This window comes from Natator depressus, chromosome 2 (assembly GCF_965152275.1).
Source record: "Natator depressus isolate rNatDep1 chromosome 2, rNatDep2.hap1, whole genome shotgun sequence".
Lineage (NCBI taxonomy): Eukaryota > Metazoa > Chordata > Testudines > Cheloniidae > Natator > Natator depressus.
The window spans coordinates 79,129,517-79,145,959 of NC_134235.1; the positions used below are offsets into that span (position 1 = coordinate 79,129,517).

General features: G+C 40.7%; 1 protein-coding gene across 1 annotated transcript in view; it reads right to left on the minus strand.

Moving 5' to 3' along the window:
• Nucleotides 1-5,084: 5,084 nt before the first annotated feature.
• The window catches only part of LAMA3 (laminin subunit alpha 3), a 190,903-nt gene continuing 179,544 nt past the window's right edge, over nt 5,085-16,443 (minus strand). Inside the window, exons 68-78 of the mRNA XM_074944500.1 lie at nt 15,250-15,380; nt 14,105-14,239; nt 12,264-12,408; nt 11,805-11,974; nt 10,811-11,000; nt 9,968-10,108; nt 8,926-9,085; nt 8,553-8,683; nt 7,662-7,755; nt 7,158-7,277; nt 5,085-6,225 (exon numbers count right to left, since the gene is read on the minus strand). Of these exons, the coding sequence (XP_074800601.1) occupies nt 6,080-6,225; nt 7,158-7,277; nt 7,662-7,755; nt 8,553-8,683; nt 8,926-9,085; nt 9,968-10,108; nt 10,811-11,000; nt 11,805-11,974; nt 12,264-12,408; nt 14,105-14,239; nt 15,250-15,380 (1,563 nt within the window). The 3' untranslated portion in view covers nt 5,085-6,079. The remainder of the gene's footprint in view (nt 6,226-7,157; nt 7,278-7,661; nt 7,756-8,552; nt 8,684-8,925; nt 9,086-9,967; nt 10,109-10,810; nt 11,001-11,804; nt 11,975-12,263; nt 12,409-14,104; nt 14,240-15,249; nt 15,381-16,443) is intronic.

Here is a 16,443-nt window from a genome sequence, read left to right on the forward strand (position 1 = left end):
TCACACCATCCTTCTTCCTCTCCCTCACCCCCATGCTCTGGGATCCCTTCTGAGCGAACACCACTGTGTTGCAGGGGAGTGTCTGGCCACGGAAAAGGTGGAGCCACAGCGAATCGGTTCTGTGCAGCTCCCCTGACAACCTGATGCTGGGAAAACTGGCAGGAATGAATGCTGCTCAGTAACAGGAGGACATGTACAGCGAGGTTGTTGGGGGACACGGGAAGCAGTATAGATGTACAGAATCAGAACCTAATTTTTGCACAGATTCTCTGTGTTGCAAGGTTTGATAGCTGGGCCCCTTGCTGCCTCCAGGTAGCTTGAACTCATTGCCCCGAGAGAGGAGCATGTGTCCGTTGCAGAGTTTTTTAACTACTTTATCCTCTCCATGGGTTTTTCCATGGGAGGCCAAGAGGCCCTTCTGGACTAAACAAAATGTTCTTTATTTTGACTCTTCATAACAAAGTCACTTTATATCTATTCCTCAAAAATATTATTATAGTGTTCTTTCAATTTCCAGAAAAAGAACCAAAATCCTTACCTGTGTAAATCAGCATTGATCTGAGATTCAGGCCCACAATCTCTTTGATGGCATTTCAGGCTACTGTGGGAGGGTTTAACCTTTTCATTCCTTTTTAATTAATTCATGGTGAAGATTAGCAGCAATTTTTCCTGGTGCTTGGTTTTTGGTCTCAATACACAGGGATAGTTTGGAATCACTTTTCCCCCCAAGAATGCCAAAGGGCCATATGTCTCCTTTAGCGCCTGCTTGCGAACAGATGCCTCCTCTAGGAAGAGAATGTGAAGTTACAAGAATTGAACATTCAAAATGTTTCCACTTATGGCCTGATTGTGCTCTCACAGCAATGTAAATCTGAAGTAACTCCACTGAAATCATTGGACCATGGTCTCCGCTAGTGTAAATCAGTGTAGCTGTCAAAGTCTTAACCCTTGGCTGATTTTCACTGGCTGAGGATCTGGCCCCCTGGGTAAGGTAGTGGTCCTGTGGAAAAAAGAGTATGTCATCATGTAATTACAGATTTTTTCCGAATGCCTCGGTACAAGGGAGCTGAATTCAGATTGTCCAGGCAACCTTAATTCTGGCATTTCCTAACTTTCGCGTGCTTTACTTTGCAACTTTAATAATGGACTTTAAATGTAGTTTTTGGGTGTGTATGACAATCTGACCTGGAATGCAGCCTTCAATGAAAGATGGCTGAGTCTTATCGTTCTGTTCTGCATTTGTACAATGGGGTTTTGGTCTATGACTAGGGCTCCTAGGTGCTATGATAATACAAATAAATAATAATAGTCCTAGAAAATGATTTAAGGGCCTGATGATCCCCCTCTCCCTTACACTAGTTTTTTATATTGGTGTATGGGAGAGGAGACTCAGGGTCCTTGACTGTTTTACACAGGTGGAGCGCCTCTGAAATCAGTGGAGTTATTACTGGCTCACAACAGTGTGAGTGAGAGGAGAATTAGGGCCTCGATGGTTATGAGCGCATTTGGGACCTTGCTGGAATGCTGAGAAGACTATTCAGTGTGACGTTTTTCGCTATTATTAATGATTTTTTATTATTTATACAGTACCACAAGTGTACTGGCTTTGCTTTACAGACTGAAAGTGACAGGTCACATGGAGTTTACAGTCTAAATTAGACATACCACAGTGGGGCTATAAGGGAAGACAAACAATGGGTGGAGGTAGGGGGCACAGCTAGTGAATTGATTCAACAGTGAAGCTTATGAGACTGTTACACACACCACATGTTAGTTCCTCCCATATACTGATTTTGTTTGCTTATATCTGAACATCTAAGTACAATCAGGAAGAGGGCAGGGAGGGTGTCAGCAATGGAAGGCTATCCAGGAAGTAATGGGTTTTGAGGGAGGTTTGATGAAGGAGAATGAGACAACTTTGCACACAGGGACGTGGCAGTTCTTACAGAAATAAGGGGTGCTATGGAATTGCTTGTGTGAGACCAGAGATGCATCAAAGTGAGCGGAACTGGCAAATGACGTGCACGTGTGGAGGATCCAGCGATGGTCTGTGGGCAGGGGGAGAGGTGCAGAGAGCCTTAAGGGTGAAGACGAGAGACTGAATTTGATGTGGAAGGAAATAGGAAGCCAGGGCAGGGACTCAAGGTGGGAGGGCAAGACAGGATGCTGGTTAAGAAACCTGATTTTAACAGTAGGGTGTTGGACAGAATTGGGAAGCGGAAGAGGCGGTTGCAGGTTTCAGTGTTCAGAGTAGCAGCCGTGTTAGTCTGTATCCGCAAAACGAAAAGGAGCACTTGTGGCACCTCAGAGACTAACCAATTTATTTGAGCATAAAATAAATGTGTTAGTCTCTAAGGTGCCACAAGTGCTCCTTTTCGTTTTGAGGTTTCAGTGTGATTGTTATATTAGCTGTGTCACATTTGCTTCTCGTTCCATCCTCTTTACTGGGAAGATGGGATGCTGGTATGTTGTTTTACTGGGCGTTGTATTTTCATATTTGCCTCTCCCTAGCCTCCAAGCCAGGTATTGAAGGGCTCTCTACTCAACCTGCTTCTTGTTTCTCTTTTGCCAACAGCAGCCTTTTACTTGTTTAGCCAGTGCATGGGTTTAACCAATGTAAGAATTGTGTTTCTGTAAGAATAGACATATTTGCTATATCGAGACCGTGTTCCACTCTCTTATATATGGCAGTTTTATTTTTCAATACTGTATGTGTAACTGGAAGGAGGATGGGCAGATACCATAGAATAGTTATTTAGAAAATATGTATTATTTTTAAAAAGTATCCATAAAGAGCCTGATTCAAATTCCATTGAATTCAGCAGGTCTTTCCGTTGTCTTCAGTGGACTTTGGATCGGGCCCACACATTGTCCTGGAGAATTGCAGAGGGCTTGGTATGAGTGCCTTGGTAATGTTCATAATTATAATGACATTACTAAACTTGGGCTGGATTGTTATCAAGTACTTGGGGGAGGGATAGCTCAGTGGTTTGAGCATTGGCCTGCTATAAACCCGGGGTTGTGAGTTCAATCCTTGAGGGGGCCATTGGGCGATCTGGGGCAAAAATTGGGGATTGGTCCTGCTTTGAGCAGGGGGTTGGACTAGATGATCTCCTGAGGTCCCTTCCAACCTGGATATTCTATGATACTGCATGTGGCCAACTTTTGATCAGAGAATAGGATTGAATCATTCTTGACTTGTATAAAATAAATACAAATTTGCAGGGGTGTTTTTACACCTAAATGAATTCCTAGCAGAATTTAAACAAAAGTAATTTTTTCAGTACATAATTTCTACTGTTGGTGAGCTGGAGCTATTCAAATGAACAAACCCTCATTTTCGGGAAAGAAGATGGTTTCCATTTGGGAAAGCTCAGAATATTTCATACACAGATCAGGTGTAATGTATGATCTGTAACTCACTGTTTAGTACCTGAATTTCTTCTTGTAATCAGATTTCGAAAAATTACCAGCATAATCTAATCAGAAACAGATTTCTTTGTAAAGTAGGGCTTGCCCAGTGACTGTTGGGATCTAAACTCTAAAGGATTTTCAGCAGGTGTTTATCAGCCCATTTTTTTTCTCTGTGTTTAGGTGCATATATCCAAGCTCTTGATTGTTTTACTTGTTGGCACAAGTTGCCCAGACAATCTTATACTATGGGATGACCAGTCAACTATGGGAACAACATGACTGAAGAAATGATGAAAAACAGAACTGACTTTGCAACACGACAATACATATTAGGGCCAGTCAGCTTTTAAAGTAACACTTACAAATCACTAGAGCTTACTCAATAAATCTTTCTAACTATATTTCCAGTCAGCGCTAGAACTAGCCCTGGTTAAATGAAACCAATTGCCAGGGGACTGGAATTCAAGATCTGCCTTGGTTTGTGATACTAAATCGCAACTATGCAAAACTAGGAATTACTTTGAGGACATTCTATGGCCTGTGCTACACAGGAGGTCAGACTAGATGATCACAATAGTCCCCCCCGCCTTAGAATTTATGAAAAACAAGAGCTTGCCCTTTCTGGGCTGTGGGGAGGAGGATCAGACTGACTCATCACTACTTTGTGACTCAGGGAGACTGTTTGGCAGGGAGCAGGGAGCAGTCTGGCAAGTAGGAATTATGGGAATACTGCTGGGGAATTGTTGGAGAATTTTTCCATATCTTTTATGGTTTTTCCTCTCCTGCACTGGGAAATGTTAATGCCAACTACAGTTGTAAAACAACTGCACTTTTCAATACTTTTGGCTAACTTACCCATTGGAAAGCTACTTGAACGGTGTGGAGACACATCCGATATAAATACCATCTAGCTGCTGCCTGCTCTCTGCTGAAATAGCTTAAGGGTTGTTAGACCACTTCCAGGGGTGTGATACAGGTGGATCCATGCAGCACCATATCCTCGAGTCCCTGTCACAGCTCATCCTCTGTGCAGTTTCCTCACGCTCTGTCCACCCCTCACCCCCCCACTATAGAGCAGCAGAAGTACCCTGGCTATGCTGCTACAGAACCCTCCATATGGGCAAAGAGAGGGCTGGCTTTGCCCCTAACAGAATAGCCACAGAAAAGGAGTGACACACAGATTTGGTATAATGGAGGTTTTTTGGTTTGATTTTCAAACACAAGCATTGAAGCCACAAGATTTTTTATGAAATTAATGCTCAAATCCATAAGGGCCCTCTTGCTAGGCAGCATGTTTTACTACCCATACTGCATGTTGTGCCAAACACACAAACATAGACAGGGTTGCTGAATCTTGGGCAGGAGGCACTGGACACATCGTGGAGATGAACCCCACAGGCTGTGGGAGCTGAGGTTTGTTTCTACTGCTCTCTTATGCCACCTCGTGGCTGACTTTAGGAACAACATAAGAGCTTCCAAAGAGACTCGCCTAGCCTTGGAAGATGCAAAGTGAGTGCAGTTTTCAGACAAAGATAGGGGCTCTACACTGGGGATGGGAAGTGGACTAAAATAGGGTGAAAATGCTGGGCTTGAATGAATGCGGTGATTGAAGCCTTACAACATCTACTCAGCCCAGCCCCATATCCATAATAAAAATGCAAACAGGGTTCTGTGGGGTAAGGGATCCTGGTCAGACAAACTTGAATGTCAAACTAAGGATTTTCTTGGTTTTAGTGTTGCAGTTCGTGCTGTATAAGTGACAGTGTGCTCGGTACTTCAGTGTTAATAATTCGGTCTTGTCTTCATTTCATCAGAAAACAAAAAGAGCATCTACTGGTTCTGAAAGCCACAGGAAAAGTTATCCTAATCAGAAGTGTTTCATATCTAAATTCTGTGGACCAGAAACAATGGGCCCAGTCCCACTTACTCGGGCAAGCTGTCTCCTTGAAGTCAATAGGCTTACTCACATAAACCAAGCAGGATTTGGCCGTGGTGAATAACAAGTTAAGGAAAAAGCTGTGTTAAAAGAATTTAGTCTTTACAACCAAATAAGAATATGGAAGTCTTAAAAAGAGCATATTGCATTTATTGGCCCCAGAACTCTTAACACAGCAACAATCTCCCAGAATTCCACTCTTTAAAGTGCTTCAGACTCCATTTATATTATTATTTTTAACATTAATGTACACTTCAGTATAAACACTGTTCATCAACCCAAAGAAATGTATATATTTTTATAAAATTATTTATATTAGGCCAGATTCTGTAGTCACTCTCACCAGTGTAAACTCAAAATAACTCCTGCTAAGTCAATGGAGTTATTTTAATGCTACACCAGGGAGGATGAAAGCAGCATTTGGCCCACTATGTGTATAAACAATACTATTTTATATTTTGTGTATATATCTCACAAACCCAATGAATTACCCAGGAAAGCAATCAAATTTAATAAGGACTCTAAAAAAGCCAACACTTTTAATTAGCTTTGGCACAGGCCACCCTTCCAGAAGATGCATTAACTTGTAAGCCGTTTTGAACATCATAATAGACAAGAGTAACACAGTGATCAGGGAAGGAGAACCCATATTGCAGTAATTCATACAGTACATCAGAAGACCCAACCCAACGAGGGTACAAATAATTCCCTTATTATGTAATGGCAAAGTTATTTGGCAGGGCATCCAGTCAAGCTGACTGCACCATGAACCTCTGAAATTTTGCTGACAGAGACAGGTTTGTCATTTATTTTAATGTTCTGCAGACAGCCAAGGAACGAGTCCCGAACAGGAAGCCACGGTGTTTCCAAATTTGCTGAAAAGACAAGGAAGAAAGAGCAGCTAAATAATATGAGCTGTTTTGTAAAGCACTGAATACAACAGGCTGGTGGCTTTAAAATGTTCCCTTTGATATCTCTGATTATTGAGAGGATTGGATAGTCTTTGCTTTGAGAATGTAATATGATACCAACATTCCACGTTCAACTAAACTACTTTACTATGGTAAATAAAATAATTTAAAAAATTATTGCACATTTTATCATGTTTTGCTGTTGATATGAACTGGGGGAAACCTTGCTATGGGTTGAGTTAAAACCTCAGTGAGATTGATGGGTGTGAATGCACCCTTCAGTTAACATAACTGGAAGGATACATTCATCTCAAGCCCTCACCTATGACAAAAGGAGTATGTGAACCTTCTCAGGAGTTTTGGACTATATGGGTGGAGTGGCTTTTTGTGAGCATTGTTTTAGTGGGGGGTGGGGGGAGGGGGTTTGGTGGACACATGAAAGTTATATTGGCATAGCTACATAAGTTGAGGTATGAAAAAAACTACTCCCCTGACTGATGTAGCTATGCCAACCTAAGCCCCAGCGTAGACATAGCTATGTCGACTGAAGAGTGCTTCTGTTGAGGTAGTTAATGTTGTTCAGGGAGGTGGTGTTCTCACACAGACAGAAAAATGCCTTCTAATGGCGTAGGCTGCATCTATGCTACAGGGCTATGCCAGCCTGTACTGTACACATAGTGTGTGTGTGAGAGAGAGAGAGAGAGAGAGGAAGCGCGCAAGACCCTGCCTACCTGACAAAAAATGATGAGATAATACAAGTTAAGTCTCCTGTCACCTGAGTGTTTTTTCCCTTATAGGAGATGATATGGCCCGTAGTGTGTTTGATTTTTTTTCTTTCAAAAAAAGAAACAAAACACTAGGAGGAGCAACAAAAAATTAACTTGAAGTAATATTACCTGGAACTCTTCCAAAATACAGCGGATGACCCACGTTAGCAGAAAGTGGGGCAGAGGATCCAATGGTGTAGTTGCTCTTTGCATCCACATCTAGGTGCACAATGTTCTGTTTCTGAGTTACTGTAAGGAATTTGGTAAATCAGTAACTTTGCTCCAGTCAAGCATCCACTAGCCATGACCTACTATTTTAAGAAGTCTTTTTCTTGCAGGAAATGTGATTTATAGGGGAAGTTTTATTTCATTATATTTCCAAGTCAAACTGACATATACCAAAATACCTATGGGGATGAGAAAGCGTTCAACGTAAAAGTCCAAAGGTTCTCTTCCCTACATGCAGTCTTAAATAATTAAAACCTGTTATTGTTCTAAAGAGTGTTCTTAGAAAAAACAGCAATGGAATTATTTAGTGTCTAAAAGGTTAGGCATTAGATTCGGGCTGTGGCAGTCTTTTTTGTTCTTCCCACCCCTTCTAGTTTCAGAAGAGCAGGCAAGAGGATCCAGTACCTGCTATGGAGTGCCACTGTCCATCACATAGAGACTGCTGAGGAGTGACGGATGTCTGGAACTCTGCAGCACCATTATTTCCAGAGGCAGTGAGCTGTAAAACAGTCATTTTTCAAGTTACTAGGGAAAAGAAAGAAGTGACAAAAGAATATCCAACTCTCAACAATTTACTGAACTCACTGACTGGTGCATTTCACCAACACTTTAAAAGGCACAGTCAAAATATTTGGACTCCCAAACAGTCTTCCTTAAAGGAAGGGAGATTCCATTTAAAGAGTCCTAAGAGAGGATAGTGTATACTCTATACACACATAAATCCACCCCCTTGCCTCCTTCCCCAGGTTTCCTTCAACTCCCCTGAGACACCCTTCGCTATTGAACAAGATACTAAAATAGAACTGCTGAGATTCTGCAGTGGGTGTGTGCAGAAAGCTACGGAGAAACTACACAGGGAGCTGCACAGAGCAATCGGTGCTCCATGGTTGCGCTCTTCCTAGCAGCCTGGCAAAGGCTAAGGGAGAAGTGAGGGCACATGGTTCCATGATCCACTGGCCTAAACCCTGGTAGGTTTTTGTAGGAGCAGAGTACCACAAGTGCTCCTTGTCCTGAGGAGAGGAGGGTTCTCTGACACTCCCCTTCACTCTGCACTGACTATCATGGAGCTGCCTGATGGAAGCCTGTGTGCATACAATGGAAGCTGCTCATACTGATGTGGTAGCAAATGTAAGGTTCACGCTCCACAGAGATGGTTATAAGACACTATCATGAAGTTTTTAAATGTATTTTTAATTTGGTTTTCTTTTCTACAAAGTTAGTTTGGTGTTCAAAGTAAGGTGTCTCTCTTCTTAGTTATGGTAATACAGTTCAAACAGAAATAAACCCCACACTCACCTTTCCTGCTTCCATGTAAACAGTTAAATAGTTGCCTTGTTTGTTTCCAGTATGGAGTAGGACGCCTGTTAGGCTTCTCACACGAATGTTAAATATGATCTTAAATTCCAAACCCATCACAAAAGAGTTATCTGCAGGTGTGAGAAGGGGAGGAGGGAGAATAATTAGAACAGCACATTAAAAAGGGGAAAAGTATCACCTATATATATACACACACACACACACACACACACACACACACACACACACACATGACATGGAGCTATATCTGTCTGATATAATAAACTGATAGCTATATGACTATGTCTCTATCGATCTATGTGGATTATATAATAAAGACATAGCTCCACGTAGCGATTGCTACACTACTTACCAATGACGATATATCCCTCTTCATTAAAGAAATATATCCCAGGCTCCAAAGAGCCATCCAAACATGGAGGGACCCCAGTGTTCCGATGAGGAGTATTCATGAGCTTTCCATTCATTTTAAAATTTCTCAGGCAACCTACAAAACTCTTTCTTGGTATATTCTGAAAACATATTTAAAAACATGAATAAATAATAATAAATTAATAATAATATAACAATAGATTAGAGCATGCTGGCTATTATTTTAATAACAGATCAGCCAAGCAGTTCTTTAGCATTGTTTGATGGTAGAAAACCCAAGTATGAAATGCACCTAAAGACTGTCCCTGATACAGTGAAAATGTGTACTATGTCATGAAAGAAATGCCAGTAAGCCATGAAAGAGTCAAGCGTGCCAGAAATGTTGAAATCTTGAAAGGGTTATTGCAAAATCTTATTTGTAGAATAGCTGTTTTCCAATGATACATCCAAATGTTGACAATCTAACAGTCTAATTCTGATTTCAAATACTAAGCACTCACCCACCTCCAAACAGCTATTGTGTAGTGATGCACATACCTAACAGGTCATTTTTAAAGATAACAGAGGTAATGCATACCTAAGATTAGAATCAGGTTCTACATCTATAATCCCTCCTAAAATCACAGTGATTAGTTAAGTGGGAATCCCTCCATCTGGTACTGAATACTACTAAATCTAGTTTAGCTGGAGACACCTTAAGTATCTGCTGAAGTGAATGCTCTAAGGGGAAGGGGTGCTCTTGGAGAAAAGAGGAATTTGACTTTTGCAGGTAAAGAGGAATCAGGAGCAGCACATGGCTGCAATCAATTTATAGAGTAAAATGCTGATAATTTATGTCAAGCTGAAGGCTGGGCACACAGTTGGGGAAGGGGTGTGTGTCTATAACTAGGAATTTGTGGACACTACGTATAGATGGCCTTAGTAATCTAAATCCCTCTCATCATGACTGCCCTTTACAATACTTCAGTGTCTTCATCTGCAGTGCAATGAAAAAAAACCACCCCCAAATCTCCATGATTTACCTGTACTTTCAGGGATGGAAGCCCACCCAGATAGACTGGTGGCTTAGTGCTGAAGGTGGAATTACTTGCCAGTTTTCCTTCCCTGGACCTCAGACCATCAATAATAAGATGGCCATTCTTCCCATCCATATTGAATACCACCTTTGTGGGGGAAAAGCATAATTACCATTAGACACATTGGGTAGAATTTCAAAATCACTTATGTGAGGTAGAAGCACAAGTCCCAATGAAAGTCAATGGAACTTGTGCTCCTAAATCATTTTGGTACTTCTGAAAACTCTAACCATCAAGTTATAGACAGTATAGTCCTAAAATCAGCATGCATTTTTGAGGCTCACTTGAAACTAGCAAAAATAAAAAGAAAGTAGGTGGGCAAAATGCTTTTTCAAATACCTTATCGTTCAAAAACTAGGAGTATTTTGCACAGCATCAGTTATCCAGGTTCCTTGTTTTTCATTACTCCGGTATATAACCAGAGTAATTCCACTGACTTTCTAGATGCCTATGGGCATCAGAATAACGCCTTAAACCATAATGTCCCTATCCTACAGACACATACTACCTACCTTAATGTTCCCTTTTTTGGGGAACTTTCCTAAAGTAATACAAGTATTGTCACAATCCTAACTGCATTAGAACTAGGCCACTGCCATGAGACTTTTGACAATAAGACCTGTCATCCACACGAACCTTCAGCAATATGAACTAGCTCCACAAGGTTGAGGTGAATATACTCCCGGCATTTTAAAATGCTGAGCACTTACGGCTGTGCATATTAAGTGCTGGGTCATGTTTTGCAATGGCTCACACAGTTAATTTTGTCCTAAATGTTGTAATACTTACAGTATGCCACTGCCCATCATTGTATTTTGCTTTGCTTTTGATTTTAATTTTCTTTCCTCCAGCACCAAATGAAAAGACAAAACGTCCCTTTGAAATGTAAAGAGCTATATAAGAGCTCTCAGGCTTATTTCCCACAAAAAAAATCAGTCCTCCCGATGATGCAGTCCGTACGTCTACTGAAAAATGTGACCTTTAGTGGAAAGAGAGGAGCAGAGAAGACATTAAAACGTGGCCTTGTTTTGCTTACTGTCATACCTTTCCATAACCTTTAGAAAGATGCAAGGGGCCTGATTCTGCCAGTATAATACCAGTACATCAAAGTGAAATTACTATTAAGTATTTGAATGCTGATGGTGTACTCAGTACTGTAGAGAATATAAAGTAGACAAGGCCAGTGGGTATCTTCACTGTTTGGTAACCACTGAATTTAATTAAAAATCCTCTCTGAACAGAGGGGCAATATAGTGTGTCCTGAATTCTAGTTTTGGCAAATGAAGAGAAGAAGCAACTTTGACAGACAAGGACACTCTTCTGAAAAACCCGGTCATCAGTCTCCGAGAGTTCCATCCCAGAAACCAGTAACAGAAGCACCCAGTCTGGTCTTAACTGTTAGAATGTAGGGGGAGAGTTTTTGACCTACAAACACAAGTCAATTAATTTGTTAACACAATAGTGGCTTTTGGAATCATAATTATGTGTTACACCGTTCACATTTCTGAATGTGGGCTGAAGTTGACAGATTTAGATTCTTGGATTGTGCCTCAATGTGCACTAAATTCAAGCATCTCATTCCAGGCAACCTGTTCAGCTTTGTTCTGTAGAAACAATGATTGGGAGGAAAAGTTCTCTGTCAAGCCCCTAACAGAACAATCAGGGTGCACCCTATTACTCCCAAAGAGATGCACATTGGGAAATCATAACCCTTAGCACCTAAAGGCTCAAGATTCATTGGAGAATACAGCATTAGAAGTTAAGTGGAGAACTGTCACATTACCTGTCTGTCAGTGATGCCTGGGAAAGTGTATACAGCAAATGACTATTGGGAGTGTTGCCAAACTGATAAGCTCCATTGATGAAATTTAGCTGAGTAGGTAAAGCACAGCTTTTCTGGTCTAGCTGCACTTCGGCACCTGTCAGGGAAGCACGGTACTTTTTCTTCTGTAACTGCAAGGCAGAATTTAAATCTTTAATATGTATAACTGAGATAATAATTCAATATACATATTTCATAGTTCCCATCAGAATCAGTCAACACCCTCCTTCGAATGGCTAAAGAACTGTTATCACTCTGGAGAGTTATATATTGAGCATGGGATATGGAGAAGGGAGAGCTTGTTCCAGATGCTAGATGGAAAAGGAATAACATCAGTTCCTCAGCCCTGCCAGCTCATGTTGGTGGAGCTTAAGCCTGAGAATCAGTGTGGATTGGAGTTTATAGTAAACATAAACATACCTTGAAAATCTTAGAGCTGTTAGGATCTGCTAATTCTTTCAGCAGCATTGGCTGGAGTGACTTGTACAGCCTGCAGGCTCCCACGGATACACCAGTCTTCTCAGTATAATTGATTAGATTTTGAACTTGCGGAAGCTGACCTGTCCTAGAATGGGGAATAAACATGAGGAATGAGAATGAGCGCTATAGGAGACCACCCTTTATCATCTCTATTATTTAATGAAAACCACCATATATTCTAGAGCTGCATTGTTTGGACATATAGCCTTACAAGGTAGATCTACTGTCAGTGACAGTCTGTTCAAGGGACATCTACCAATTTTCACCTGTCACAAGAGTATGATTTATATGAGTGATCCTAAACTCTTGGCACAGGCACATCCAGAATTACTGTTGTAAGAACTCCTATATTTTGTATTAGCATGTGATGTCACCAGGAAAGCCCAACCACTTATACAGTAGGTGGCTTATAGAGTCCAGTGCTGTGCCTCTGGCAGCTTTAGCAGGCCAAGCCTAAATAAAAGTATCAGCTGCTTCCTGGGGGGTTGGGGTGGCGGGGGGAATCCTTGAAGATGTTGCATGACCTACTGGGTGGGAAGTTTGTGAAACATGAAAGGAGTCTGTAGTCTGGAGCTCTTGCCTGAAACATCCCACCTCTGCTACAGTCCTACTGCTGAGGTAAGCCACTGCTGTTGCATCCTCAACTGAATTTAGGAGCCTACCAAAAACTACCTACTTGAAAAAATGCTGTTGCCATTGAGAAAAGGGAGCTGGAATACAGTAACTCTGACAGTGTCACACCTTCTGGACTAGAGTAAGAAGGTTTTGCTGATTAGCGATAGAAGAGGATTGGTCAGGGCAAACCTACAGTCTTGCTAAATCAGCCACACTCCCACTCAACTGGATGCCCAAGTGTGAGGGCTAAAAAACTATCAGTTTGTTACTGTGCAACTCTGCCCTGTTGCCAGAAACACTCTTATACCAATCTTCTTTGTGCAAAGGCTAAATCAATGAGAATAAATGTACACATATGTAGGTCGTAAGGTTTAAGGAATCTCTCCAATTTTGGTAAATCACAGATGGACGGACAGGTTAGTATACATGTTGCACAACTTCACAATGCTAAGGCAAAGATTTAATGAAGATAGATACAAACCAAAAATACAACATAATTTTTGTGAAACCAAACACACTCATGCACATCCAAACACTCAATAGTCAGTAGAAACAAGCAGGCCCCAGCTGGGAGAATACCTGTGATAAGAATTAACTTAATGAAAGAAAACACTTAAGGTGAAATTTCTCTTCTAAACTGGGCTTGCAAAGATGTATTTACCATCAGGTGGATGTGGAGGAAAAAAACTGAGTAACAAATGGGTAACATAAATCAGCAATCAGGTCTTTTTACAAGTACCCCCATTTATTGATGTAATTATTTATTTTGCATATACAAGTGTTTCTTGCTCATGCAATTATCTGGCTGCACATGTATTTTTGATGACTATAATTTAGGCAAAGATGTTTGAAAATTTTGGGCCTTGCAATATACGCATTCCAATATAATGATGCTTTTAAACCAAACTTCTAGTGAAGGAATACAATTCAGAGTGATCTTCCAATATATCAAAAGATCAAACTCCATTAAATCTTATAAAAGTGATGAATTGGCCAAATACAAGAATGTATTTGTTGTGCAACAAGGTTATGCATTCAGCAAGGTTTCATGTGTCTAGAAGAAATGCAGATTAGCGAGAAGCAATTCCAATTACTCATAAAGGAAAACAGGACATTTCTCTCTTTACCCCAATGTCTGCTACTGCAAATATTCCCGAGTTAAGTACCTTTGTATAAAGACATTGGAGATGCAGCCTTCAAAATTATCACCACCCAATTTTATAGGTTGACTTAATTTTCTAGACATTCCTTGAGGTTCAACAACCATTGACACAGGCAGGTCATCAACCAGGAGCCTGACCCTGAAACAAGATGGATACAAATAAGAGTGAAAATTTTAGGAAAAACACACTACCAGCTAAATGAATTTTTTTTAAAGAAAGATCTGACACACACATGCCTTCCAGTTACATTTTAATTCTGAATGCGTTTACAGGCCTGGTCTCCTATCACTTCCATGGGTTTTATACCCGTACTAGTTCACTGACTTAACCATATTTAGAATGGTGCAGTACAGTTCGAATGAGAGCAGAACGTCGCCTTACATTCTTTGGGTGAGATCTTGGCCTCAGTGAAGTCAACAGCACAACTTCCATTGACTTCAGTGGGGCCAGGATTTTACCACTTATGCCAAAAGGAAATGGAGTTTGACAAGTTGGACACTGCTACTACAGAAAAACTCTGAACGTTATCATTAGCCCAAGGCTTTAATACAATCACAGGCTATCTTTCAAACCCCTCTTTTTTAGCCAGCACAAGGTTTTATATAACCCTATAGAGACCAGTGTGTTTTAGAAGTCACCTAATTTTCAGTAAATTAGATAAATTTTAGTAAATTGTCTCGTAATCTATATAGGAGATCAATATTGAGAAAATTAGGAGAGATATTACCCTTCCTCCTCAGGCCTGTAAAGCAGCTACATTAGATAGGCTTGCAATTTACACTCAAAGATGTGAAGACTATGAGTGTGAGAAGCTGTCCAACGCTATGTCTTGCCCAACCACAGAGAAAGACCCTTAGTGCACAGAAAAGCAGATTCAAGCCTTTTGGTTTGAAAGCTCAGACTACCAGTGTTGCTGTGAAGTATAGGAGCTGAACTGGAACTCAGCAGGTATTGACATGCAAATATACAGATCAAGAATCAGCCAATGCTTCAGAATGTCCATATTCACTGCTAGCACAATTCAGAATTTAGTTTTAACTATATACCGTTTTATAACCAAACATCAGGTCAAGAAAACATTCTACAATCTTCTCTTTCTAACCAAGGCTTGCATTCCATTCAAAAACCAAACACAGAACTGGACTTACATGCTGCCATCTTTGATTACTGACACATAATGCACTGAACCATCTTCATATTTCTTGCTGGATTGTTTTTCCTCATCTGTCATCTTTACGACTACAAAGCCGTCTCTCAGAAAGATGGTAAGAATATTAGGCTAAAAAAATAAAATAATCCTATAAAGTTATCATTAAATATAGGCAGCTTCAGGTTTTCCTGATATCACCATGAACCCAATTCCCAATGGTAAGTCAGCGTGGCAGCATGCATTGCTCCCAAGAGTTCTTGGAATCCAACATGGCTCCATGGGAGGAAACCTTCCTTCCCACAAAACTGTTCTGGGCCACCCCAAAAGCTGTACCTCTCCCAGGGTAATCTACCAAATCATACTACTCCAGAACCCCTGCAATTAACACAGCTCCTGGAGAAGGGAAGAGACCTGCCAGCCTACACCAGACTTTGGGTTGCAAAAAAATTAAAACGTTATTTAAACGTTTTTTAACTGACTTTTACCAGAGGTAGGGATTGAACTCCCCACCTACTGAATGCCATTGTTTCCTCCAGAAGCACAAGCACACAGGAATTTCTTCTACACTCTGCCCCTCCAGTGGAGTCACTTCTCTCTGCACTTCATATTAGCAAGCAAGACATTTAATCTCCCTTTACCTAAGTTTACCCACACTATCTGAGTGCTGTGAATAGTCATGGTTGGAAAATGGGAACATTTTAAGGCAGTGGTTCTCAACCAGGGGTACGCGTACCCCTGGGGGTACACAGAGGTCTTCCAGGGGATACATCTACTCACCTAGATATTTGCCTAGTATTACAACAGGCTACATGAAAGGCATTAGCAAAGTCAGTACAAACTAAAATTTCATACAGACATTTACTTGTTTATACTGCTCTATATACTATATCAGTGTTTCTCAACCTGGGGGGTCATGATTTATTTTACAATTATATGGTAAAAATAAGAAAGTAAGCAATTTTTCAGTAATAGTGTGCTGTGATACTTTCGTATCTTTATTTCTGAGTTTGTGAGCTAGTAGTTTTTAAATGAGGTGAAACTTGGGGTACACAAGACAAATCAGCCACCTGTAAAGGTTGAGAACCACTGTTTTAAGGGACAGTTTCCACCACAAAAGGTCTCTTCTTTTCAATGAAAAATTTCAAAACTCAATTTTTTTTTACCAGATCTTATTGTGAGTAGAATTGGGCAG